General features: G+C 52.0%; 12 protein-coding genes; 6 read left to right on the forward strand and 6 right to left on the reverse strand.

The window, feature by feature from the left end:
* Positions 1 to 973: 973 nt before the first annotated feature.
* RCC_04080 (probable Putative glutamine-dependent NAD(+) synthetase) lies at positions 974 to 3,263 on the reverse strand (the record flags this gene model as incomplete). XM_023769357.1 has 2 exons in its annotated part: positions 974 to 2,414; positions 2,581 to 3,263. The coding sequence occupies 2 exons, from the start codon at positions 3,261 to 3,263 to the stop codon at positions 974 to 976; spliced, it is 2,124 nt and encodes a 707-aa protein (XP_023625125.1).
* Positions 3,264 to 4,895: 1,632 nt separating this feature from the next.
* Positions 4,896 to 5,595, forward strand: RCC_04081 (uncharacterized protein; the record flags this gene model as incomplete). XM_023769358.1 has 2 exons in its annotated part: positions 4,896 to 5,132; positions 5,194 to 5,595. The coding sequence occupies 2 exons, from the start codon at positions 4,896 to 4,898 to the stop codon at positions 5,593 to 5,595; spliced, it is 639 nt and encodes a 212-aa protein (XP_023625126.1).
* A 992-nt stretch (positions 5,596 to 6,587) lies between these two features.
* Positions 6,588 to 8,312, forward strand: RCC_04082 (uncharacterized protein; the record flags this gene model as incomplete). XM_023769359.1 has 3 exons in its annotated part: positions 6,588 to 6,745; positions 6,798 to 6,832; positions 6,922 to 8,312. 3 exons carry the CDS (start codon positions 6,588 to 6,590, stop codon positions 8,310 to 8,312), a joined length of 1,584 nt encoding a protein of 527 aa, XP_023625127.1.
* Positions 8,313 to 8,686: 374 nt separating this feature from the next.
* RCC_04083 (related to delta-24-sterol methyltransferase) lies at positions 8,687 to 9,541 on the reverse strand (the record flags this gene model as incomplete). The annotated part of the gene is made up of 1 exon (XM_023769360.1): positions 8,687 to 9,541. The coding sequence occupies one exon, from the start codon at positions 9,539 to 9,541 to the stop codon at positions 8,687 to 8,689; it is 855 nt and encodes a 284-aa protein (XP_023625128.1).
* Positions 9,542 to 10,509: 968 nt separating this feature from the next.
* RCC_04084 (related to O-methyltransferase) lies at positions 10,510 to 11,242 on the forward strand (the record flags this gene model as incomplete). XM_023769361.1 has 2 exons in its annotated part: positions 10,510 to 10,908; positions 10,982 to 11,242. The coding sequence occupies 2 exons, from the start codon at positions 10,510 to 10,512 to the stop codon at positions 11,240 to 11,242; spliced, it is 660 nt and encodes a 219-aa protein (XP_023625129.1).
* Positions 11,243 to 11,374: 132 nt separating this feature from the next.
* On the reverse strand, positions 11,375 to 12,580 carry RCC_04085 (uncharacterized protein; the record flags this gene model as incomplete). XM_023769362.1 has 3 exons in its annotated part: positions 11,375 to 11,833; positions 11,924 to 12,264; positions 12,337 to 12,580. The coding sequence occupies 3 exons, from the start codon at positions 12,578 to 12,580 to the stop codon at positions 11,375 to 11,377; spliced, it is 1,044 nt and encodes a 347-aa protein (XP_023625130.1).
* A 2,604-nt stretch (positions 12,581 to 15,184) lies between these two features.
* RCC_04086 (related to ERD1 protein, required for retention of luminal ER proteins) lies at positions 15,185 to 16,341 on the forward strand (the record flags this gene model as incomplete). XM_023769363.1 has 2 exons in its annotated part: positions 15,185 to 15,945; positions 15,996 to 16,341. 2 exons carry the CDS (start codon positions 15,185 to 15,187, stop codon positions 16,339 to 16,341), a joined length of 1,107 nt encoding a protein of 368 aa, XP_023625131.1.
* Positions 16,342 to 16,598: 257 nt separating this feature from the next.
* On the forward strand, positions 16,599 to 18,831 carry RCC_04087 (uncharacterized protein; the record flags this gene model as incomplete). XM_023769364.1 has 2 exons in its annotated part: positions 16,599 to 16,623; positions 16,685 to 18,831. The coding sequence occupies 2 exons, from the start codon at positions 16,599 to 16,601 to the stop codon at positions 18,829 to 18,831; spliced, it is 2,172 nt and encodes a 723-aa protein (XP_023625132.1).
* A 580-nt stretch (positions 18,832 to 19,411) lies between these two features.
* RCC_04088 (related to the plant PR-1 class of pathogen related proteins) lies at positions 19,412 to 20,061 on the reverse strand (the record flags this gene model as incomplete). XM_023769365.1 has 2 exons in its annotated part: positions 19,412 to 19,789; positions 19,918 to 20,061. The coding sequence occupies 2 exons, from the start codon at positions 20,059 to 20,061 to the stop codon at positions 19,412 to 19,414; spliced, it is 522 nt and encodes a 173-aa protein (XP_023625133.1).
* A 1,578-nt stretch (positions 20,062 to 21,639) lies between these two features.
* On the reverse strand, positions 21,640 to 22,260 carry RCC_04089 (probable FMP37 Found in Mitochondrial Proteome; the record flags this gene model as incomplete). XM_023769366.1 has 3 exons in its annotated part: positions 21,640 to 21,940; positions 22,011 to 22,083; positions 22,188 to 22,260. The coding sequence occupies 3 exons, from the start codon at positions 22,258 to 22,260 to the stop codon at positions 21,640 to 21,642; spliced, it is 447 nt and encodes a 148-aa protein (XP_023625134.1).
* A 479-nt stretch (positions 22,261 to 22,739) lies between these two features.
* RCC_04090 (probable cytochrome P450 51) lies at positions 22,740 to 24,454 on the reverse strand (the record flags this gene model as incomplete). XM_023769367.1 has 2 exons in its annotated part: positions 22,740 to 23,936; positions 24,008 to 24,454. 2 exons carry the CDS (start codon positions 24,452 to 24,454, stop codon positions 22,740 to 22,742), a joined length of 1,644 nt encoding a protein of 547 aa, XP_023625135.1.
* A 495-nt stretch (positions 24,455 to 24,949) lies between these two features.
* On the forward strand, positions 24,950 to 25,528 carry RCC_04091 (related to 4-carboxymuconolactone decarboxylase family protein; the record flags this gene model as incomplete). Its single annotated transcript, XM_023769368.1, has 1 exon — positions 24,950 to 25,528. The coding sequence occupies one exon, from the start codon at positions 24,950 to 24,952 to the stop codon at positions 25,526 to 25,528; it is 579 nt and encodes a 192-aa protein (XP_023625136.1).
* Between the last annotated feature and the right edge of the window lie 609 nt (positions 25,529 to 26,137).

Genomic DNA, 26,137 nt, shown 5'->3' on the forward strand with positions numbered 1-26,137 from the left:
GGGATCTGGGATGGGATCGCCGCCGATCGTCGCCGCTGTGCCGGATTGGAGCTTGCGGCAGGAAGAAGCGCCCTACGACAAACAATCCACTTGCAATGGACGTCGAGGGGGAATTGTCGCAGGATCTCTTAGCCCGCAACTGGCGGAGCAAGTGGGAGTTGAAACGTTGGGCGGGCGCTTCGAACGTATCAGAAAAAGTGGAAACCACCCGCTCGCAATGGGAACCTGGATCCGGCGGTGGAAACAGGATCGGCTGCTATAGCCTATACCGCGGAGCACCGGCTTCCTCCACAGTGCTCCAGATCAATGACAAGGATCCGGGACTGAGAATCTTTCGACATCGTCGCACAATCGCACTATATCACCCCTCTCCACGGCGCTGCGCTGCGGCGTTGGGTGCTCCATCGTAAAATTATCATTCTATACATGGCACGGCATGAAAGCTACGCGACTCGTGAGGTGTTTTTCACCGATTTACTTGACAGTGGCTCTCGCCCTGGAAATCTGCATTGGATTCCAATGGTGATACCATCCATGGACTCCTCTCCGCCCTGCCGCGAGAACCATGGTAAAAGCTCTCCCTTGCTGCGTACCTCTCGCACAGATTGAATTTCACGTCTGTGCACCCGCACCTCTGGCTGCGGGTTCAGGCTGTACGACCTGCAATCTCTACAACCAACAGTTCACTGAGCGCGAACAACAAGGAACCTGATCAGGGACTGCTCGCCTCGCCGTTGTAGTCTACTGTCAGCATTGACACTTATTAAGCAAGGGTCGAGGTACACATGAGGCGATCGGGAGACCGAGATTGGGAATTTGTGTACGTGTCTATGTCCATCTGCAAAGTTCTGTCCCGTGCTCTACTGGATTTGATGTGGCCTGACTGGCGCGACACCCTACCCTTTGCCGAACTTGCCGAACTTGTCGACACGGAGGAGAGGGATTGTGCGCGCTTCAACCATCCAAGCATGTCTTAGGTAGCAGGTCGAGGTCCAGCCTCACCTTCCTCCATCTTCTTCAAAATGTTCTCAATCTTGCGGTGCTCAAAGATGAACTTTGGGTAGAGGAACGGCCGCAGATCGAACCGATTGTCATCTGGAGTGTAGGATTCCAAGTAGAGCCCCGGAGTCATGGTGGTCATCTTGTGACGGTTGATGGCGTAGTAGTACATGAAGTTGCGCACTTTGGTGTAGACCTCACGTGGGGTCATGCGGTCGCTCCAGTCGACGACCAATCTTCGAAACATGCTGACGGTGCCGAATTTGGATATCTTGCGGAGGCGGCCCAACGTCGAGAGCTCGTCGTAGGTAAATCCCATGTCGGCTTCGTCGCTTTGAACATAGGTCTCGGTAATGGGCTCAAGCTCCGCAGTAGGTACGGCGTCGAGAAACTCGCGCAAGATCGGCAGCTTGAAGTCCTTCTCTGCCCACTTGATGAAGCGCTTGAGATCCGTCTTGGAGATCCCGCCGATTGGATTGATGTCGGCCGAGGAGCAATCGTATTTGGTAAGATAGCCGCGAAGACACTCATCGACATTCGCCGACCCCAGGATGAGCAACCCACCAGTGCTACCCCGCGAGGTCGGAAGAAGCTGACCCAGAGCATAGGCCAAGACCATGCGGGATCTCGACTGGAAGTTCTGCAGTGCCAGGTTTTCCGCTGAAGAACCGCCGTGAACCTTGAACTTGGGCTCCATACCGATGACGCCTGAGACGAGGACATGCAAGGATTTCACCATATCGTCGATATTGGTATCGATGTGCTGAGCGCCGATTACTTCCGCCAGTTCCTTGGCGCGACCTCGAGTCTCCTTGGAAGACTGCTCCTTCATACCCATGAACACTGTGCTGAAGATATGGCTGCAGAACTGCTCGGCGGTGAGACCAGTTGGATCTTTGCCGCACAGTCTCTGTGCATCTTCAATGACAATCTTGTTGCCCTGCTTGATTWCGGCTACAACAAGCCGGCACATGCTGAAGACGATTGTAGCTGTGGCACAGCTATCAATCCCGCCGCTGAGAGGCACAAGGAACCCTGCAGCCTTGGACCGCCGCAGGTAATCCCACATCCAGCAAGCAGGTCCGTAGGCAATCTCCTGCTCCGGAAGATGGTAGTGGGGCTCAATCGCTTCGGTCAGATGGATTTTGGTATCGACAATGTCCGGGTCTTTGCATAGGTGAAACTTGACTTGGATGCGCTCGATCTTGCGTACTTCGGGATTGTTTGCCTGCAGTCCACGGCTTGGTGAGGTGCGAGCAGACCAAATATCGTCCAGATCGACGAGCGCAGTCTTGACTTCCACATCCCGCAATGAGAACTGAGATCCCTGCGCGAGGACCTTGCCCGAGTTCATGATCAGGGCACATCCGTCATAGTACAGTCGGTCTCCATCGCATCCACGTTGGTTTGAGTACCTGGGATTGGAAGTCAGAATATGTAACCAGAAGCGAGAGACGATGRAGATATCGATGGACAGCATCTTGCAAACGCGCGACATCCGGCCRTGCTTGAGACTGTCGTTCTTGAGGAAGGAATCGAAATTCCGAACGATCATAGGCTTTGCCGCCTGTCACAACTTACATGTAAACGCCACCATTCTTCGCAGTGGCCTCAAGTATGAGGTTGATTCGAGTGTGCAGCTTGCGCAGCTCGTGATGACTGCCACTTGAGTTGAGCACAATCTCGATCCCAGCAAGAGAATAGACCGTGTGGGGCGAGTTCGGGGTCCACAGCTCTTCGCACGTCTCCGATGCGAATGAAGCATCGAAAGTCTCAAACGCCACTTCGCCAATTCTGCAAGTCGTTTGTCCGAGAGAGAGCTTCTGAATGACTGCCGGGAGCTTGTAGTCCTCAACCTGCTGTCTGGGCCAAGGTTGGAAATACCGCATCTCGCGAAAGTTGCCATCATTACAGAGGTCTAGCTTGGGTCGCACTGCCAGAATTTCGCCATTGAGAGCGATTACACGTGCGTTGTAGCGACATCCGCGGTGTTGAACTGGTAGACCTAGGTCGATGATGATGTCTTGACAATCCGGATGTGAGATGATCTCTGCTGTAATGTCCCATGAATTCGAGTACACATCGTTCTCCAGGTAGTGGTCAAGCAGTCCATATCCAGGAACACTTAGCTCTGGTGTGAGTATGAGTGTCGCGCCAGCGGCCTTGGCGGTTTGTACGGCCTCGATGATGCGGTCACGGTTGCCATCGTAGTCGAGCGACCATTGATTGAGCTGTGAAGTCGCGAGGATGCATTGCCGACTCATGGCGAGGAATGTTGCAAGAAATGTTACAACGCAAAGTTGTTGATTGCTGAAGATGTGAGTTTGTCGAATCAATGGTAGTCTGGAGGTGGTCTGTGCATTGCGCTTCGTTGGCCAATCAAATGTCTTCAACTGGTCTTCCGCAGCCTTTAGAATGAATCGTCCCCTCCATGTGCCCTGGCAGATTCGTTTACTACTACGCGCTTCGTATATCACAGCCCGTTGAAGTGGCCGGAGCAGCTCAATATGGGCGATTTGGGAACACTCCACTGAAGCCAGCAAGTGAAGTCGAGGAAAGGTATACGGTACCCTGGCCGAGAAGCGTCACAGGTCAGGATAGACACCAGGATTACGAACGAGCAGTATTGTTACACAGGTCTTGACCTCCAGGCTCTAGCTGGTACTGTGTACAATCTTGAGTCTACCACGTTTAGACCTTTGGCAAGATCACCCACCTCTGCAATGCTAAGCCGGTGCAGCAAGCCTCCCCTTGCTGCGCTTTCGGAACGCGTAGAGCTACTAGTACTCCGTACCATCATCAACTTCGGGGAATTCAGAGCACCGCGGTTCGCGACGCTCGGCTGTTGGGTGACGGCTGCGAAGTGAAGTCACAGTAAACTTCACACGCGGGCATCGAAGCCGTTCTCAAAAAGTATCGAGAGCAGACACATCTTCATTTCGGAGCGGGCCAGCGATCGCAACGGTCGGGTATGAACGCCTTTATCTGTGATCGGCTCATCTCCATGGCGGACACTGCCGGCACTATCTTTTGGAACGGTTCCCTCGGCGTGCGGTCCGCGCACGCAGCAAGCGACATTTGATTGTTTGCTAAGATTGCGGCTGACCCCACGAGGTGAAGGATACAGTAACTGCGTTACGGCACAGCGGCACATTGAGTGGAGAAGGTGTCTTATTATCAGTGCAGAAATTGTGGGCTCCGTCTGAGAATGGAGCACAAAGTGGCGGGAGTTGAAGATGTTGAAGTAGCGGCCATGGAGTCTGGGCCAATGGCAACCAGAAGTGTGGCCAAGCTGCATGCATGCAGGGAGTGCGCCCAGCTTCCGAAAGAACGCTTGCCAGTTTAGTCCATGTTCAGAGCTCCACGCGTTTGGTTCTGCCATGACTCCGCGGACTTTGAGATGGTGCAGAGGGCACTCAATGAGCTTCTCACGAAAGAAATAAACGCGATCGGGATACCTCACATGGAGGAGAACGATCCTGTTGCCATCGACCTTTAAGATCGTTCGTCGGACAGCGGAGCTTTCGGCCAGATACAATAGCGGGCCGGACGTTATTAAAGTTTAGCACTCGCCCTAGCAACAGGTTACAGCGACCTGACCCGGGCGTGCTTCAAAAAGAAGTTGCGCCCGCCTGTTCCTGACCTGACCAGACCTTCCAGCTTCTTCCTTGTTCCTCTCCTCCAACAACAATCACCGCTCCATCAACACATTGTCATCAAGAAGCGCCGTCACACCACGAACAGTGCCCATTGCTATTGCATCCCGTGTGCCATTGAAAGGTAAACAAAAGCACTCGCAGCGGAGGCTTGCCGCCGATCTTGCAACTCTCTTCATAACGCTGACCAGAACCGAAGCAGATTCATCCACAAGACCTCACATCCCAACCACAGCAAGCATGTTCCCCTCCGCCCTCATCGCCGTCACGGCTCTCGTCGCTGTCGCCAGCGCGCAGAACACAACTGTCGAGCCAACGGGAAACACAACTTACTTCTACGGCGACGATGGCGCGCTCCAGATCGACCCTAATGTGGTCGACTCTTCCCTGCGCTCCGCATGGTGCACTGGTCAACAGAACAACTGCCCCAAGGTTTGCGGTGGTCAGGTCGCCGCTGGTGGCAACAAATGCGAGGACGTGAGTGCTCATACACACGCGCATCATCCTTGAACATTGACTGACAGTATCTCCTCCTTAGACCACGCTTGACTGGACTTGCACCTGCTCGGACGGCAGCACACCCAACATCACTGATTACGCCGAGATGATCCCATCATATGTCTGTGAGCGCTGGATCGACCTCTGYGTCATGGCACACCCCGACCAGAGAACGCCTCAGCAAGAATGCCGATCCATCACCTGCGGTGAGAAGAACGCATCTGAAGCGGACGCGGGCTCCAGCAGCTCCAGCTCCAGCGCACCAGCCAGCTCGCAGACCCCCTCATCCACAAGTGGCTCTGGCTCCGCCTCTGAGAGCTCCCCAACATCCTCCTCGACCCCATCCGACACTGGCGCTGCCGCTGCCTTGAACGTTGCTCAAGCCTACGGCTCCAGCATCTTTGCTGCCGGCCTTCTCGGTATCTTCGGTCTGGCGTTGTAGAGGATGGTGCCTTCACATACACATCATTGGCGTGTCTCACGACAGGAGGATAAGACAGTACGGCGGTCTACGAAGGGTGGCCCGTAGGGTTAGCCGGACTCAAGACTTGACGGTTCACGAGGTTATGCACGAGCGAGCATTCATGTTTAATAATCGACTTCCAGCGTTGCATTGTTGGAAAGATGGGAGTCGTATAGTAATTCAGAGCGTCATAGCGCTTGTAATGGAAAGTATTGAACGATTGTTTCAACCACTGTGCTATTCTCGTTCATGCCTTGAAGGAGAATTTGGATCTCAGGACAGCCTTGAGGTATGTGCCACGTTATTATTACAGAAACATGGGCTGATGTGGTAAAGACGCATCGTCTTCCAAGTGTGATCGGGGAGWTCCTGCCTTGCCAGCTGGTTATAAACGTCCTCGCCCARCTTCGTGTTGCGAAAACCAAAGTACTGTATTGGCACCTGTCTCATGGCCCGTCACGACATACCGCCTGCATACATGTAGTTCTTTGAATCCGCCTACCAGGTCGCTGCAATGCTGTCCTCGGTGGCACAAGGCTCCTCATATCATGGTGAATAGCATTGCAGAATGCAAATTCGGAACTTCGTCTCAGCGCTGAAAGATCGTAGCAGGTTCCCTAATCATACCAGCATGAGGCTGATTGCTTCGAACGTGGTCGATGTTTCCAACTGCTGCCCGTACCCTCGTGCATGAGCCGCTACCACGATACTTGACGACTTCGAGCCGAGATGTGTATATTGAGAGGTCAGTCAGCAGGCCACAAGGTCCCGGAGGGTAGATCTCAATGGTCGATTAAGAAAGTCCAGTCGGTTCCAATAGGACAGAACGTTGTGAGAACGGCCACAGAGATACTCTGTAGAGCGCTCATGGCGTTGCTGCTTGCGCCCGCTTCCTGCTGCACGTAAAGCCTACGTAGTCGGGAATCTGAGGATGCTATAGATAGGCATGTTGTAGGTAAGACTTCCCCCCGATGGACAAGATCCAGCTCGCCATGGCTGATTTGTCGAATAAGACCCGGGAAGCGATGCCATCGAGACTGTATCTCTTCGTGGCTCTTGAGGAGCCTTGGATCAGAGGATTTGATAGTTCTACTGTGCATTTCATTGCCACCCACCTTGGCGTAGTATTGTAAGTGTCCTCGAGGAGGTGTAAAGTAAACAAGGTATGCGTCATGCTAAAGACGCGAAGAGCAAGTCGCCGAACCACACAGCCAACGTACGTCTCCGACCTCGCGTAACTTCATCACCAGCACACACTAGCACTGGACCTTTTTGCGCTATTACTGACTGTGAATCATCTCTCAGCACACCCTCGCTCGCTTCTGGCTTGTCAAAAGACAATGGCGAATCCTGGGGAGGCTGCTCGCCTCCCTCCCATGCGCTCCTGCCATAACCACAATCCTTGGACTCTCATTTCACCATCAAGCAACCTGGAAGACACACTGGGCGTGATCAAACAGCTCAAAGGTCTCCCGCAGATTCCCGACAAACATCTCCCAGACAAGTTCGGCCGCGCGATACCTCTCAAGAAGACTCATGACCCATCGGTGCAGCGTCTACTCAAGCGTGCAGACATCTTATTGGCCATCGCCAAGGATCTGGCCTTCGCCGTCGTCAATAGCGGGCCCGGCTGTCGTGAGAAGCTGAGTGGCCTCATCAGGAAGGACGGACACACCCTGTTTGAGTACCATGCCACATTCGTTCTTCGCAGCCGTATGGAGTCTCCATTGGACGATAGGGATTGGGGCTCACAGCTGGTAACGTTGTGGAACTCTTTGACAGACGACTCGAGAGAGTGGTGGAGAGGCCATACTGAGCAGATACTTCATGCTCTGCAGAACGAGCATTACCTCGCTGTGCCCAGAAAGTTCCAGACCGGAACAGGAAATGCTGTTGCCAGAGCTTTCACATATCGAATCAAGGCGGCAATATACCGTCAGAAGATTGTAATTCCAGCGCCACAGCCTGGTTGGACAATCATCAAGACAGCGGATGTTCACCACTCGCAAGATATCCGTCAAGCTGGGTGTACACTTCCATATGAGCACACCCCAGTCGAGGTTTATCGCCATAGTAGCAATCGAATGCGAGGCCAATCGCATAAAACGAGATTGCAGACATCCAATACCTGCAAAACAGGCCCCAACAAGAAGACTGTCAACAATACGAAGGTCCGTATGCTACGGGAGCCATCCGAGGTCAAGATTGTTGAGCTCCTCCTTGCGCATGGCCAGCCTCTCAAGTCGAACACAATCGATGCAATGCGAGAAAAAATTCTCCAATCAATATCAGAGATTGTCAAAAACCACCCGGATCTCCAAACACACTGTCGAAGTCAAGGGATACGCACTATCTACCAGCCAAACTCCTTTGACGTGGCAGGCATTGCAAACAGACTGCGTGCTGCAGCATCAGAAGAACAGGAGAACAGCCGTCAGGCACTGGCACGTTTTGAAAAGCTACTGCGGCCATTTGCATGTTCTTTGGCGAGTTCTTCTTTCGGATTGGCCGATAAAATGTCGAGATACACCTCTACAGAAACCCCACAAGACGAAGCCTCGTGTCTTACTTGGCTGGGAGGGGAGGTTCAGGCCGTTGTTCGGCAGAAGAAGAAAGAAGATGTCGTCAATGACCTCATGACTTTGCTCCATCAGCACATAACTCGCATCGCAAGTCTGTCCCGGACGAGTGTTTAGAAGGTCTGGAAGCTGACCAGAGTCACAGAGCGCAAGACCCGTATCGCTGTCTTTTCAGTCCGAAGAAATCGTTGAAGAGGTCCGGCAGAACATTTCCTCCTTCGGTCGTTTCAGTGTGGTTCGCAACTCCCTAGGTTTCGAGGAGCAGCTACTTCATTGCTTCAAACGTCCAGGACTTCGGCCAGCCGAGTACGAGGAGCTGCTCGAACAACGCTTCTTTGATTTTCAGCAGTATACCCATTGCGACTTCATGCTGGATCGCATTGTGGAGATTTGAGGTCACCGGGGAATACTGGCGCACGAATGGAAGATACCAAAGGCTCTTCAAGCAAGGCCTCGGGGTCCATGCTAATTGCAGCATTCTATGTTTGGCGTCATGGCTTTCGGATTAGAACCTCTCCATTCATGCATCCGATACTCCCATCTTCAGCACTGATCCAGCCTTCCCACGATTTGACCATCTCATCTAATTCCTGATAGGTGTGCCAACCCTCCCTCACAGATCTCTCTCTCATCTTACCACTCTTTGCTCGCTCCGCCATGGCACCACCGAACATCTTCCTCTCCTCAGGAGTGCTGAAACACCAAGTCCCCATACTCGCTGTGATGTTTGATCGCGGAACATCAGCTTCCGTTGCCAAACTAACCAATCTCGATCCTATCGTAGGAGAGTCCATACATCGCATCATCAGCTTTTGGAAATTTTCCAAAGCCGACGACGACGGATGAAGAGACCACATCCGCATGTCACTCTCGCGGATCGCCACCACACCTCCAGATTTACATACTCGGAGGAGAGAGCGTAGAGCAAGCAAAGGATGGGATAGATGACACAGCGTTTGATGCGTGTGAACCACGYCGAAGGATTCCTCTGGAAAAGTCTGGTCAAGGTGGTATATATCTGCAGTGTGACAGGTCATGTTTGTGACTTTTTGAGACCTAGCGTGCTCCGTGGCTTGGTCTATGACTTCTTGAGAGAGATCTGTCGCGACCAAGGTTCCTTGTGGCATGTACTTGGAGAAGGAGGCCGTCAGAGTTCCAGGACCGGCTCCGCAGTCAAGGAGCTTGAGAGATGGGTTATGGGAGGCCATAGACTGCAGAGTCGGGATTAGGTAGGCTGCACTATTCTCGGCTGTACGCCAAGTGTGGTTGATGATATGGCTTGGCTTGTGGTTTGGGGTGTAGTTATAGGTTGGGTCCTTGGGAGCGGTCTCTGAGTTGGTGGCCATGTTGATTGATATGGGGAGGATTATGAACTCAAGGCAAGTGTCTTTGTTTCTTGGATATTCGCAATGCCCTCAATCATCACGAAAGAATGTGTGTATGAAGGTAAAGACGAACATTTTGCAGGCGCCAAGATCTGCAAGGAACCCCGCCTGGTTGGATGGACAGCTTCCATCAATCCGTCCCTCGGTCGTCAACATCATGAACTCCAAGGTATACTCTACCATCAGACTACAGACCTCGATACGATCGCTCGCGGGAACACATGTGATGCCGATGAGCCGGAGGTCTTGGTGACTGGACGACCAGTATTTCTCGGCCGACATTCTTCAAACGACTTGCATACGTGTGAGATACGACATGCGAGGAGCTCAGTCTTTCTGAACAGGGATGCCAACATACGCACTTCTGCAGGTCATCGAACGACGTTCATCATCTCCTTGCTGCTCGAGGCGGCCGTGCTACCTCACATTATGACTCACGCTCTTTGCACTGAAATCGTCAGCCAGCCAGCATGCATTGTACGAGGGACAGCGTTCCGGCGTAAGACTCCATGCCACATCCGGCCGACTCATCAGCTTCTTCGGATCTTCACATCTGATGATGCTTCGGATATTGCTGCCTGGTTGATCTGCGCGTAGCCTGCCAGTACTCGAGCGTAACGAGCATGCGGGAATTTCAGGCAGATGCTTAGGGAAGTATGTGCAAGGATGCAGGAGAGTCTCTAACATTCATTGGACATAGTCTTGCTCCGAGAGTACAATTATGTCCTTGTAGAGCTCGACGGACGGGATGACTCACTTGTGACTGTGTAATCATACTGCAGCCCGTAAAGGTAACCATGACTTGCATGTAGAAGGATGATATTGACTTTGGCTTTACTTCCTGCTCTGTCCGAGTACTTTACATATAAAGAGTGCGCTCAACTTTCCATTTCCCTTGCTCATCTCATCAAGAAACACAGTCATTCAAGATGTCGAACTTCGGCTCTAACATTGATATGAAAAAAGCTTTGGACGCTCAGAAGTCGCTGTCCAAGAACACTCCTCAGCTCGAACATGCTCTGTCAAACTCAAAGGCCAATGGCCTGCCCGAAATATCCATCAACGCATCTCAGGGGACCTTTCTCTCCATCCTTTGCAAAATGACCAATGCCAAAAACATTCTCGAGATTGGAACTTTGGGCGGGTACTCCACGCTTTGGTTCGCTGAATCTGTGCCAGGTGTACAGGTCACCTCCATCGAGATCGACCCACATCATCGCGATGTCGCGGTGGAGAACACGAAAGGGTGCGATAATGTAGAGATTCTGCTWGGTGCTGCATTGGATATTTTGCCTAAACTTGCTCAGCAGGGCAAGGTGTTTGATTTTGTGAGTAATTAGAAGAGGTTCCCCGTGTCGAAGACGAGAGATGTTGTGAATACCGCTGCTGACTCTGGTGTAGATCTTCATAGACGCAAATTGGGAAGAGCAGGCCGAATACTTTGACTGGGCTGTTAAGCTCACTAGAAAAGGTGGATGTATCTATGTCGACAATGTCGTCAGGCAGATCATGCAAGATGGGGAGAAAGATATGGCTTTGGTTGAGTTCGTGAAGGATGATGAGAGGGTCGAGGCGTCCTTGGTTCCGATCTTCCAGTCTTATGAGAGAGACGGACAGACAAAAGACTTTCTTGATGGCTTTATGATCGCTGCGGTCAAGTAAAACCTTCAAATGGGTAGCTGCAGATATGAAGCAAATCGCAGCTCAATATCAAACGCCATGAAAATCAAGCTCAGATCGTTACCACTCCAGCAGGCTTGCAAAAGCTGAGGACACAGCCCGCAGCCGTTCTGCTCAGATTTGCTTACCTGAGAGTGAAAGCAGCAGTCTGGCAGCATTAACAGCTTCGGCGTCAGGTGCAGGTATCCTGACATTTTCGGCCTGCGTAAACGTTGTCCTCCGGGGTGTTGAGGTGATATCTTCCCCCTCCTCCCCAGCGCCCGCTTTTCCACCGGAATTAACACCTCTCACCCGTCCCTGCTCCTCCGTTGCCCCTTTATCTCGCTCATCCTCGGGCCCCGCCATTGCAAAATTCTCCGTCTCAGTCCCGCCGGCTGCCGCGAAAGCACGCTTCATCTCCGCCAGCACGCCAGGAAGTCTTGCACGATCGCGACTCCTGTCATTCAGCGCAATCAGGCGCTGTTGGCAAGCCGAGAAGGAGCGACCCTCCCAAGCGGCATCGGCCCGCCAAAATCTGACGTGGTGCATTTCGGCGATGGCTTTGTGGGTCGCCTTTGGGTTGTCGATATACAACTACCATATCATTAGCCATTAACCTCGATCGATCATGGGAAGTATGGAAAATCAACGATAGCCCTGATGGCAAAGTTCTAGGTCACTTACTTGGAGAAGTGCGATGCACTCAGCATCACCCCACGGGCGGGCATTCTCCTTCTTCGTAGCGCCGGGTTTCCGTCCTCTCTTGGTCTCTCCAGTAGCGGTACCAGCGGCCGAGCTGCCGGAAGCGCGGACAGCAGGACCTGTATCAACGGCACCTTGGGCGTCGGGTCCAGCAGAGGTGGACGTGGTGCGCCTGATGCCGTTGTAGAATCTGGGGAATGGCGGATTGGCAACCGGAGCACCTGCCTCGACGTCTTGCTCCCCCCTCTCATCCTCATCGTGCTCTTCCTCTTCGTACTCCTCATTCTCGCTCTCAGTAACATCGTCTTGATGCTCTACTTGGTCTACAACTAGTTAGTGGAAGCGTGCGCTGTTTAGGAGACGTCGTGGCTAACTACCATGTAGATAAGGCGTACCGAAATCTGTGCCATGCGGCCGACCTTGGAATCCAGGCTCGGGACCGTCGTCTTCGCCAATAGTGCCATCCCTTGAGTGCTGCTGCATCGCTGCACGAGTAACGTGCCTTAGCCGGCGTGGCTCGCCCCGGTCGTCGACGTTCACTGGCGTGAATCTGGCTGCGCGGGGGAGTGGTGGGCTGATGGAGTGCTCGGGATCGGCGCGCGGGCTCGAGCTCGACGTTGAAGTGGTGTCGTTGGCCATCGTTGTGAGGTGTATGAGTGTAAGGTGGTGGTGGACAAAGGCTTGCAGGAAACACTTGCTGTTTGTGATGATAAGAAGGACTTTCAGGCTGTCTTTGCCGGATGGAATTGAAAAGAAGTTGTTGGTCCGCGGTAGTGCCAGAAGAAGCGGGAGCTGACTGTTCGCATACGCTAGTTTGTGCCGGATTTCCAAGTGAATGAATCTGCATGCGGGGTGGGGAAAAGCAAGCAACAGAGATTCACAGCTCTGAGACAGCTCTCACTGCATGATTGTTGTTTGGAGAAGCGTCGCATCTTTGGTGGAGTCCTTCATAATGCTGTAAGGCGCCAAATCACCACGAGTATGAAGTAGGATCCATTTGCACGGCACCAGGCCAATCCATGGGGAAATATATGAATCGCTTCTTGAGTCCAGTTTCCAAGCTCTGAATGCATTGCTCTTCTATACCAAGTAGCTCGGAGGGAAAGGAGATATAGGGTAACTGTTGATGAGAACGGAGTGTACTTTTAACGTGACTGGCAATGATGTTTCAAACTTTCAATAAAAGGAAAGCTGATTCTTTGATACTTCCCTCGCATCGTCTAGAGTGTCCAGAGAAGACCAGAGGAGACGAGATGATCGGACCAATCTCTGTGATGCCCTGCCTTTGGTCAAAGTGGATGGACATTGCTAACCGCCGAGGCCGCGGATCGTGCCTGACTGTTATTGAGATTCGTGGTATATCGAGGGTACAGAGCATCGCTACAGTCGTGCAATAGTAGATGTTAATTTTCTGGAAGTTCTGATTGTTGATGGGTGGAGGAGGAGGACGTGGCGTGACGTGACGTGAAGTGAAACTTGAAGGCTGGAGCTCCGAGCTCCGTTCCTTGGCGCAGAGTCGATCGTTCCTTCTTTCTGGACGTCGAAAGGCAGATGAGTGAATCTTATATCAACGTCTTTTCGGTGTTGTGCACGTTGGGAACTCGCAGTCCAGGTCAGGCTTTGTGAATACATGTTTACCGGAGCTCGGGAGCAGCTCCTCGTGAAAGAAACCATGCTACACCTTTGAAGATACATCTAAGCCATTGAAAGCTTTGTCGAAGGAGTCACGGGAGCAGATTATTGACATGCTGATATGTAGTGTGCTGTGAAGCAGCCTGCAGACCCACAAAACTTTGAAAGCTCGCGAAAAGCACATAACCCCAACTTTTACTTTCGATGTACAAAATGCTATCTTGAATGAATCAATCAATTTGAACCAAGGCTCAAGTGTACAATCGTCGATTCATGCTGTCGCATTTCGTAGCTGCCGTCAATTCCTGCCGTTGTATTTGGTAAGTGCAAATGTCCTCTCAGACTTTCCCTTCACTTCAACTTCCCAAAAAGGAAATTTTGTCAACGGCACAGAAGCCAGCTTGCCGGCGACGACCAAAAAGCAAAAGGGACGCTGCCACAGGCAGGTACTATCGTTCCGATGCGGGGAATTGAAMCCCGGCCTCCTCGGTACATCATGAGAGCGAGAAATCCTAACCTGGAGACGATGTTAGTATGGAATTAATGCTGGTTTAAAGGTGTTTGTCAACGAACCACTAGACCACATCGGAGTATATGCTTGTTGATGTGGTGACCGAGAGGTGCAAGAAATATATAGTAAAGTAATGGAGAGGCCGAGGATGGAGCGGGAAGCTCTTTGGAGCTCCTGGAGCTTTACCAGAATTCGGGCCTTGGCATCGCCTACCACTCACACGACCCAATGAGACAGCAGTGCTGAGGTAATCCATGCACCCAGACCACTCGTGCTGTTGTACTCCGGAGTAGCTCTTGTTGTAAGGACGAATATGGCGTGTGGTATGAACCTTCAATCGTGTTACACCCATTGATCCGGTATTAACGAGAGCGAATACTCTCGCCCCTAACACTTCAAAAACATGTTGAATGGTGCTTAGAATGTTCATTTCCAGTGGTTCAAAGCCAAGCAGAATGGCTCCAATGTCTTCCAAGAACCGTGAAACTTGTGTATAGGCATTGAACTTAAGGCGCTGCACGCTCCTTTATCAAGCACACCAATTTGCACTGGAGGATTTGCAACGAACAGTAAAGCTCTACTGATCTGGACCATAGATGCTTCGCAACAGTTCATTGTAGCGAGTCGCTCTGTATGGACTGAGAAGCATCTTCTCGGCTGCGACTCGATGCATGTGAGTCTTAGGATAGCATGCAGCAAACGCAACAAAACGAGGGCTGAGGGAATTGAAGCTTGCTGGCAACCACCACGCTCGTCGATAGGGAGCTGCTGCCACCAAAACATGCAAGCAGTGTTACGAAGAGCTCAATGTCTTGTCAAACATGTTCAACAACGCCATTAAAACTGCGCTGCCCCAGCTCGCAGGAAGGACGAAGTCTGTGATTGCAGCAGTTAGCACGTACATAGGTACTGCGGCAACATTCGATCTGAACCGATCTCACTGGCTGCACAAAATTTCAAGCTGAAGTCCGCTGATTAAAGCACGCGCTACCCGACCCTGCCGAAACCCTAAATCACCCCCGAACCCTCGCCCTCGATTCCACCTAGAATTCCATCTTTACACCTGTCACAACATTCTCCATCCCCTCTTTTCAACCAGAATGAGTGCGAACCCGGCAGAAGGACCCGACACCTTCAGCCGGGTCCTGCCTTTGCCCTTTCGTCTCCAATTCGAGTTGATCCTTGGAATCTGGCTCTGGGCGCTCAATCTTCATGGTTTCCACCGTCTAAACATTGACATATTCACCTTGATACGATACCCGATCCGACCCACGGACGATGAGCCGCCACTTCACACGTCTACATATCGCTTTGCCGGGGTTCTCACAGGACTATGGCTGGGCGCGATTCTCCTCTTTTGGACTTTGACCCAGGGAGATGCAGAGCTTGTGATTTCCCATTCCTGGATACCGAACTGTCTGTTCTTCCTCATTCTGGCGGCTTTCTTCCTCCCGCGGTACCCATTTATCAGCGCGGCGTATGGCAGTACCAACTCTGCTGGTGTGTCGAGGTTCTTCCAAGGAATGCGCAGGATCGCATTTGGAGGGATTGCGAAACCCAAGCCGGAGAAATTTGGGGATGTCCTACTCGCAGATGCTCTCACATCGTACTCGAAGCCCATTTCCGAGGTGTTTGTGACGATTTGTATGTTCTTGAAAGGACTGGRGACTACGAACAAACCAGATCGACTTTGTGGACACGAAGTCATTGTGCCATTGTCGATTGCATGGCCTTTTTTCATTCGATTGAGGCAGTGTTTGAAGGAAGGGCAATGGGCAAACGCCGCAAAGTATGCCACTGCTTTTCCGGTGATTGTATTGAGTTCGATGACGAGGAAGAATCCGACATTGATAGTGTTTTGGTGAGTCAATGCGTTGATGAAGTACAAAACTCATGCTGATGACCTTTCAGGCGATTGGCCGCCATCACCAATTCCCTCTACAGTTTTTGGTGGGATGTTTCCATGGACTGGGATCTCACATTTCTTTCGCGATATCGCCACAAGTCGCCTTATGGACTACGCCAGCAGCGAGTTTTCCGAACCCCAATGTTGTACTATCTTGTCATTGCGTTTGATATTGCATTGCGGTTCGCATGGTCGATGAAACTGTCGCTGCATTTGGTCAATCTGGACGGACTGGAAGGAGGTGTGTTCTTGTTGGAGGTTCTTGAGCTGTTGAGACGTTGGGTGTGGGTGTATTTCCGAGTAGAGACGGAATGGGTGAGATTGATGCCTTCGTCGAATATAGATCTTTGAGACAATCAATGCTTGATGATCGAGTCGACAATTCAGAGTCTAGCCATTTCCTCAATGCAGTATCAACATCAATATCAATTTGCCTCGAAGCAAATATTGTACAATCTACATCACATCGTCTTGACTTTGCCGCTGTATGCGCCAAGATTCGGGCTGGCCCGCTGCGGCGTGCAGGGCAGTGTGGGACGATATCAAGAAGCTCCCCAGCCGATAACGACATACCACATCCACGCGATGCCGTTAGCGGGCTTTGAACGATGAACCACAATGATGCGCCGCCGTGTGAGTGGAATGGAATGAAATGATATCGATGCAGCAGAACGGCACCACTGATTGGGTTCAGACCCAGCTTATACGCAGCAATACGGCTATCCGCCTTCTGCGGTAACATACGCACCGACGCAGCCTCCCTACCCATATCCGACACAGCTCCCACAGAATCCAGCGCAACAACAACAGCAGCACCATCTCCAACAGCAGCAACAGCAACCACCTCCACATTTCTTTCAGAGCCTTCCTCAAGGTACATCACGACAGATTGCGACTCCAACACGTCGACAGCAACAACACATCCCAGGCAATCTTCAAAATGGCAATCGCTCCATCCCACCGACACCCGGCCATGGCCCCGGTGCACCACCACCCGAGCACAACTCCCCGCCCGGAGTCAACTACGAGGAAGCACTCATGGATGCACTCCGTCGGGAGAATGACGCTGGAGCGAGCAGCAACACTGTGAACAATGGAAACGCCGGCGGTAATGTCCACGAAGACGATGATGACGACGAGGACGAACAGATGAATGATGACATAGACGAGCCTGTCTACCAACTCCCACCCCCGCCAGAGGCTGTCTACCCCAATGAGATTGAATTGGAGAACGCCATGCACGCCTGGTCACTGGAGCATGGCTACGAGCTGGTACGCAGAGCCAGTAAGAGGAATGCTGCGAAACAGTTGTATAAAAGATACTTCCACTGCTCCAAACATGGCAAAGTCTCTCACAAAGCCGTGCGTAAAGAGGACAGAAAAAGAATAAACAGGACGAGCAATAGAATGAATTGTCCCATGTCTCTGGCTGCCGTTGCGGTGGATCCTCATGATCCGTCTGGAAACTGGCAGATACGACATCGCAAGACATATCATAACCATCCCGCGGTGGATGTCGTCCATCTCGCTGGTCATCGTCGCCGAGCAAGAAATCCAGCGGTGGAGGCAGCAGTGGATGGACTGTTCGCTATTGGGACGAACGTGGGAGACGTGCTGAAATTCCTGCAAAAGACGAATCCGGATGGATTGTTCAAAAGAACGGATGTGGCGAATATGAAGCTCAAGTTCAAAAAGTTTGGCACTTGTGCGCAAGGTAGCGATGAGCAGCCACAAGGTGCAAGATCCATCCCAGGCGCGAGTTCTACCACTTGCAGTGCATGTCGAGTAAAGAAGACCAAGTGCAACAACGCGCGGCCGATTTGCGATGTCTGTGCGAGTTCCGATACCCCTTGCCATTATGATACTCCAGCAGATCCAGGATTGGAAGAACCGAGAGACGGAGATATGACAACTCTGAGCCAGAATCTTGACACTACAGCTTCTTCGCAGAGTGGACCTGGTCTGAATGCCCTGCATGCCGAACGTGTTCTCGCTGCATTAAATTCCTTCCAACAAGAACATATCCGACCTACACGACTCACTCTTGAGAGCTCTGCTGTGGAAATTCTCGCAGCTTCCACGTGTGGTAATGGGGAGAGTTATAGGAACGCCCTCGGGACGAGAACTTTTGGGTTTGGAGACGACTACGCAAGTTTCAAAGAGGCTTTCTTGTCTGCTGCCATGAAAGAGAATACGAGAGATGTTCTGATTGGGGTGAAACGGGAGCCGAGTAAACCAACGGTAGAAGAAGGTGAAGAGGTGAGTGTTGAGGAATGGAATGAATATGTCAAGCAGTTGGCCATTTACAAGAGGAGGGATGATATGCTCAAAGCAGCTTTACGCGAGAGCACGACGAAAGTCTTGTGGGCGAGAATATCGAGGTTGGAAGCTGCAAGGGAGATGTGGAGCGCCATTGAAGATTTATGTCGACCGAGAGGCAGTGATGAAGCTTTTGCACGGTTCTCTGCTCTGCAGGAAATCACCTTGGAGGGCAGTCGAGATTTCGAAACCTATGTGTTTGATATGAGGAGGAAGTGGGAGGAGTTTAATGAAATGGCTGCATGTCATGAAGCGAGGCGAGCTCCGGCGCAATTGAACCAGAGTTCCATTGAGATATCCAAGAGGAGGGAGGGTGGTGATGGGACGTTTTCGGAGGAGATGCTTTGTTTTTTGTTTTTGAGAAATCTGGGAGGACAGTACCAGGGTTTGGCGGCGAATATGAGTAAGAGGCATAATATTGGGGGGTATGGTAGTGGGGAGAGGGTTACTTTCAAAGAGCTTGCTTTGTTGGTGAGGAGGGGTGTTGAGGGGGATGGAAGTAGGGGTCGAGGGGTGAGGTAGATGGGAGATTTCTATGAATGATGTGATATCAGTATGGCAGCATACTACGATGAAATGAAGCTCGATTGTTCAACTGCTACCTATGCAGCCATGTCGATGTGTGAGGCTGTCGTTGAGGGCGGGATGACTGCACTGTCATGACATGTATGTAAYGCATCGCAAACACTTGCTGTGTTTTCAGCAGCATAGACAAGAGTGCGGCAATCATCTCAGTTGTGCATTGCTTGGGCAGCAGTCGGTCTCACTCGCCTCGTACAGGGTCATGTCTTGTCGTGGGCCATGTCCATCCATCTCATCGTCATATTCGGCTACTGCAGTGTTGTATGTGATGAGCGCCATCGCTTGCAAACCAATTTATGCCGCTTATATACCTCGCGACTTGCGTGGCTGCTCTTCGGCGGTTCCACTCGATGGGACGAGATTCGGGAAGTTCGATTGACACATGCCGCTGCGAGGAAGTGATCGTGATCGTTGCAGACAGGTGCAAAAAACCCAATCCACTCTCTTTCTCGACGGGGTTTCCCATGTACCAGAATGTAACCACGCACTGAAGTAGAAGCATCTTTGCAGCGGACTACTTCTATAGCATGCCCAAAACCATAACCGCAACCCCCCACCACGCCCACCACCCCATACTCCCCCTCCCTCTCCACGCCCCACTCCCCACCGGCTTCAACACATTATCCCCAAATTGTCCCTGCACATTACCCCTCGGCCAATACTCACAAATCAAAAAATCTCCCTGTAATTCTCCTTCTCCTCCCCCTTCATTACCACAATTCACATTCGCACACCCGACATCCGTGGTATTCGCCCACACCAACTGTGTGAAATGTCCATTTTTCTCGGTGAATTTCTGCTTTTTGTAGGAATAGAGAGGTTCTTCGTTCGCCCAGGCGTCGATGGCGAGGGTTGGAGTGGGATAGCCTCCTGCGAGATTTTCACCGTAAGGACCGCCCTATAATTTCATAAGACGCAACCAATCAGATTCCATTTTTGTAGTAGAATTAATTCTCGGTGCTGATATTTCAATCAAACAACAACAACCAAGTTGTGGGGGAAGGATTGTTTTTTGGGACTACGGACGGAATGTTTGAAAATACAAGCTTGAGCGGCCTCTTGGGCGAAGTCCGCGAGGGTCGTGTTCCAGGTTAGAGGGTCTACGCGGTGGATTTCGCGGTAGGTGTTTGTGCTGTTGAGGACTGTGGAGGAGAGATTTGTTGCCGCCATGGTTTTTTTTTGTGGGAGGGGGAAGAGATATCCCGGGGATTATTTCTTTTACGTTGGACGCGGGAGGGAAGTATTATAGATTATTCTTATCCATGTAGTCGGTGAGCGTGTAGGAGCAATACTCCGTGGACAATAACAATAACAACCGTCCACCCATCGACGTCACCGATGCGATGGTGGTAATTTCTCTCGCTTCCCCAGCCTTCTGGACAAGGTAGCGGAGATTAGTGGAGAGCTAGAAGGAAAGAGCAGGGGGGTGAGAATCGCGTGCCTGCCTGGCTTTTCTTGGAGTTCGGGGGATTTGTGGAAGATTGATGAAACGTCGCGTGGAACTGCGGATTGGAGGAGTAGGCGAGAGGTGGAAAAGAGAGGGCGCGATAAGAACGAGAAAGATGGTGATAAGGGTGGTGGTGGTTCACCTTGGGTTGTTTTCCTACGGGAAGAGAGAGACTGTTGATGATGGTGTTGCAAATAGAACACTCCAGCAAGGAGATTCCAAAACACCGTCTCGTTTCAACGCGGATTGAAGAATGAAACCTATAGGCTGTAGGTAGGTACCTACCTTAGTCAGCCCTTCTCTAGCCGCCCTCACGCGAACATCTCATCACGCCAAGCAGCCAATCCCTCCCCTCCCTCCCGCTCCCGCTCCCGCTCCCGCCCCACGGCGCACGCTATAAAAGATTTCCTCACCTTTGCAACCTCTTCTCCCCGGCATCAAAAAGATGCCCCATCGCCACGTTGCAACTGCCGCGCTTCCGAAGCAAAATTTCAGGTGTTGCAATGCCAGCTCTTCTCCGGAAGGGTGTTTGGGTCTAGAAGAACGTCCTCCTGGATTATAGGAAGCCCACTCTCGATGGGTCACTTTATTGTGGCGATGAGTTTGCGGTGTCCGAGAAGGGAGTACAGACTTTGAAAAGAAAAATGTCTTCTTGGGGGTCTTTTCGTGGATGACTTTTGTGTGTGCTTTTCGCTCGGGAGGATGGGATGAATGTATTGTCTGTCGCCGACGAGGCACAACGCCAGCATGCGATTTGCATGTATATTGGCATGCTGGTCGAGAGTGTTTGCTTGTCGGAGGTTTGGATGGAGACATGACAGATGCCCGACATTGCGAAGCTTGCCCGCTGTCCCTACCCATTCCTATCTATTCGTGCAATTCATGGTCTTCAGTGCGATCCTCCCCAAGACTGACTGCCATCTGCGCGAGCCATGCTCGTGAGGTATCTCGATGTTTGCTGTCGTATAGCCCAGCCTAGCCTAGCGATCCTGGATATTGGATGCCAGGCTTGCTCTTATCATGACCCAACATCTCATCTTCCCGCTGAGACCAATCCTCAGATGCGTACCCGAGTCGCACGCAAACTGAGCGACTTCCATAAACACGTACTGGCTGTGATGTGATGTGATATTGATATAGATCATCGTCCCGATTGAAGATGTCACAAAATTTGATGCCACTGTCCATCTGCATGCTATGCTATACAGTCAATCTCACATCTCCTCCTCGCAAGATTGCAATGCCCCTCTAAACACGCTCCCTCCAACCACCTCCAGCAAAGTTGATATCCTCCCTCCCTTTCACCTCGTAGCACTCTCCACCTTAGCCTTAGCCTGCCCCGCCAAATCCTTCGCCTGCTCAACAACCCCCTCAACCTTATGTTCCGCCTGTGCAAGCCCCTCCTTAGCCTTGGCCTCCAACGCCTTCTCCCGTCCTCCCATGTAGAAATGATTCACAAATCGATATCCCTGCGTCATCTGCGCGCTGAAATTGACCAAGTGGCATCCAAAGAGGAGGTAATTGGCGGGAGAGACGGCGAAGGCATAGCGCATGAAAACTCCGCTGTAGCCGCAGAGGGCGAGGGTCATGCGGCCGGAAATGCTGGGGGGAAAAATTCGCTGGTTAGTTTGGGTGGAATGGTGGGAGGAGATGGGAGGTAGGAGGAGCTTACATTTCGGGATCTTTGGAGGTGTCCATTACTGCTGCGATGGGGATTCCGAAGTTACTGGCTGGTCCCCAGAAATCTGTTTGTGGTGATTGGATATGTTAGTTTGTATGATCTTCTAGCTGCTGGCTTGCTCCACTTCTCAAAGTGAAGGCCATTATTTGGGGACAGACGACAACTCACGTGTGGRGCAAAAGTAATCGCTGACGGGGTTGCTGCGGATCTTCGCATTGAGGGCTTTGATGGCTGCGGYCATGTTGATGTTTGTGGAGGTGGAGGTGATCGGAGGGTTTGCGCAGTGGGCCTGGTGGTGGTGGTTTGGCTCGGAAGATATCTCAAGCAGGCACAGCGGAGTGCTGAAGGAGATGTGAGGGAGCTTGCGTTGTTAGCCTCACAATGCCGGAGCTGTGTTGAGTGAGGTGAGCGGGGGCCGGCGAGACGGATTGACGGGATGGTCCGCCGCTAGTGTTCCGAATGAAGCGACTTCGTCGTGCACAACTTGCTTTCCACATCGTCTAACCGTCTCGCAGAGCTGAAGATGTATTGTAGTGTGAATGGCATGTATGAATTGCGGGGAGATAGAGTGGATGTATCGCGGAGTGCATAAAATCACCATCAGAGCAGCGATTTCATGAGAAAGACGTCCACGACAACTCTTCTTGCTTGGCCTCTTCCAGCGGAGACGATCTTCATTATACTCATCTCATACCATCTGATCTATCAACACTCATCAATCTACTTCTCTATCCGCCTCTCCCACTCCACAACGGCAGGATTCAACGGCCGACTGAACAAACTACTGTAATCGGTACCCACAACACCCTCAACGCCTTCAGGGTTTCGAAATCGGAAATCCCTCACCACCATGGCCGTGATGGTCTGCAGCTGCACATAGGCGAATTGCTCGCCAATACATCGATGCCTTCCCGCACCAAAGGGGAGATAGGGAGAAGTGGCACCCTTGGAGACCAGACCATRACCGGAATCCTCCTTTTCTTCCACCACAGCACTCTGCTTGGTGGTGGGCGCGAGATGGGCATACTTCTCCGAGGGAGTTTCGTCCCAGCGATGCGGTTCCCACAAGAGGCAATCGGGGAAGTGTTCGTCCATGCGGGAGGTGGTACCAGGAGCGGCCATCAAGACGTGGGAGGTGGGGATGATGTAGGGGGTGTTTTCAATTGGCATGGGGGATTTAACCTTGCGCATGATGGAGTGGATGGGCGCGTGGATCCGGAGCGTCTCCTTGACGACTTGGCTGAGGAGAGCGAGTTTGGGGAGGCTCTCGTAGGACAGGGGTTTGATGCTTCCGTCGGGGTTGACTCCCAACACGCGCTTCTGTTCTTCGAGGAGTTCCTCTTGGATATCCGGACGGGAGGCCAGACGAAGGAAGATCCACGACGAGGTTGAGGAGGACGAGTGTTGGCCGGCCATGAGCAAGGCAATCATCATGTGCGCGATTTCGACATCAGGGATGGTCTCGCCCGACTTGTAGACGCAGTTCATCAAGTTCCAGATCATGTCCTCTTCTCTCTCCCCACCCTTTTCATCCGCCCCATTCTTGATGGCCTCGCGACGTTCTTTGATGATGGACATGTAGGTCTCGGCCATCTTCTTCTGCGCATAGTCTCGCCGGCGGTTTTGCGGGAGAGGAGCCCATGGCAGCATGAAGTTAATGGGAGTGAAGCCCATGTCGAGGTAGTGGTAGAGGTCGGCAAAGGAGGAGTCAAAGCGCGATCGCACTTCCTTGCCCTGGAGGGAACGCGAGGCGGTGTAGATGGTCAATTCGGCCAGAGCGGGAGGCAGATTGATGCTTCCCTTGTCCGCGGCGAACTTCTTGTGTGGGTTGGCCTTGTCGAAGAACTGACGCGTCTCTTCCGAGATGAGGGTGACGTAGGATTGGAGGGCCGACGAGGTGAGGCCATATTTGACAAACTATCCATCATGTCAGGCCGTGTCCTTGGAATCCATCCCCGGGGATATTGATATTGATATTGCTTGCTTACCTTTTTCTGCTCCATCAATTTGGCATTGGGACAATCATAGACGACATGCCTGCCGAATACAGGCGTCGTCAAGGGAGAATAAATCTCCTCGGCGTTGACATCCTTCAGTTTGCCATTCAAGATGAAATCATTCCCCTTGGTCCCCAAACACACCGTCGTCTTCTTGCCCAGCAGGATGAAAGTAAAGACATCGCCGTATTTCTCGCGACAATTGAAGAAGAACGGGTAAGGATCGATGCCGTACGTGATGGTCGAGCCGATGATGGGGATCCAGTGGAAAACGAGGGGAGGATCGGTGGATTTCCTGCGTGTGAGCAGTTGCGAGGCGACGTTGATGAGGATGGAGGCGATGAAGAAGAGGACAAAGGCGCTGAGCCCGACTTTCCAGGATGCAGTCTGGCCAAAGTGGGTTGTGTATTGCCCACCGATATCTTGGAGGAGGCCCATCTTGGGAATGGATGGTTGGAGGGAGGAGTGAGAGAGGAAATTCACTTCTATATGACAATTGCGCGTCGAATGATTGATTAATTAATTCCTCGAAGGGTGGATGGTTGGCAGGGGCAAGCGGGGATCGACACCGCAGCTGCCCTGTTCTCCCATCCAATCAATGGCGCTTGACCCGACGAGGATCTCGTACGATGAATTCCAAGCATGTCTGCCCACTTCACCTTCATCTCCCATCATCAGATCAGACCATTCAGCACGGAATGTCGTATCATCTCTACGTTGATGCTGTACAACATGACAAGATTAGAATGACACGAGAATTGTAGGTCATCGCATCTCACTGCTCCTCCCGCAGCTCCCCACTCCCACCGAGCTCCACTGCCGAGAGCTCTCCCCGCCAACAACACCCATTTCCATCATTTCCCCCTCCACCACATTCCCACCTTCCCCCTCAATAACCATCAAATCCAGCTCCCCAATACCACCACAACCACCATGAGAATCCCCTACGCTCCCTCCACACCCCCTCCCAACTCCACCCCCGAAACACACGCCATCTACCAACGCATCGCAACCCGCCGCGCTCCCCGCCCTCTGATCCCCCTCGACCTCGCCCTCCTCCACAACCCCTCCATAGCAGACGGCTACAACACCCTGCTCTCCGCCCTGCGCACCTCCACACTCCTGCCACAATCCCTGGCCGAATTGGCAATCTGCTACATCGCCGTCCTCAATTTCGCCACGTATGAATGGACCGCGCATGCGCCTCTCGCTCTCAAAGCCGGCGTTCGGAGGGAGGTTTTGCAGGCCGTGTTGAGGGAGGAGATTCAGAGTGGGGCGTTGAGTGCCGAGGAGAGGATCGTGTGCGAGTATACGAGGGAGAGTACTGTCGGGGTCAAGGTGTCGGAGGAGACATTTAGCAAGGTCAAGGAGTTGTTTGGGGAGAGAGAGGTGTTGGAGTTGGTCATGGTTGTGGCCGGGTATAATATGGTGAGTAGGTTGTTGGTAGGCTTGGATGTCACCGAGAGTAATGGCAAGGAAATGGTCATGCCGGCCGAGGAGGACAAGCCGTGAGGTTGCGCTAGAATGGTTGGTGTACCCGGCACAGTAAATGCTCGATATGCACAAGGTAAAGTCAAAGAGACTTGGTCGATGAAATGATACAAGCTACCATTCCCGATGAAGCGTCGGAGAGGAGGCAAAGTTTGCATCCTGTCAGAAGTTGTGCGTGTTCCAATACTGCCGACCCGGAAGGCTCGGAACGAGATGGACCTCGACGACTCGACTGAAGCGTCACCCAACATCATTAGCAGTGGATCCAAAAAGACTCCCCTCGACTCCATCCTTTTGCTTGCCCCTACGCTCTAATCGAGCAATAATGATGAGTGCGGCCCGTGGGAGATGAAACATGAGATTGCGCCGGGAGTACTGCCTCCAGCTCTCGTTGGGCCTTGGAATGGTWGTTGTTGTTCTCTCTGAGATTTTTATTGCCACACTTCTCTTTCTTTTCCACACGCATGTCTTCTCGTCCCGCGAGCAATGTTCTCTATGATACCCAAGAGAAGATATCGAGTGGCATAGTCTCTGTCCATTCCAGCGGCTGGCTGGAGAGACCTCACTTTGAATTCATACCCATTGAAAAGCCAAACAAGTCCGAGGAGATAGACTACCAGCTTTACTTTT

The sequence above is a fragment of the Ramularia collo-cygni genome (genome assembly GCF_900074925.1).
Source record: "Ramularia collo-cygni strain URUG2 genome assembly, contig: RCC_scaffold05, whole genome shotgun sequence".
In the NCBI taxonomy this organism is placed as follows: Eukaryota; Fungi; Ascomycota; class Dothideomycetes; order Mycosphaerellales; family Mycosphaerellaceae; genus Ramularia; species Ramularia collo-cygni.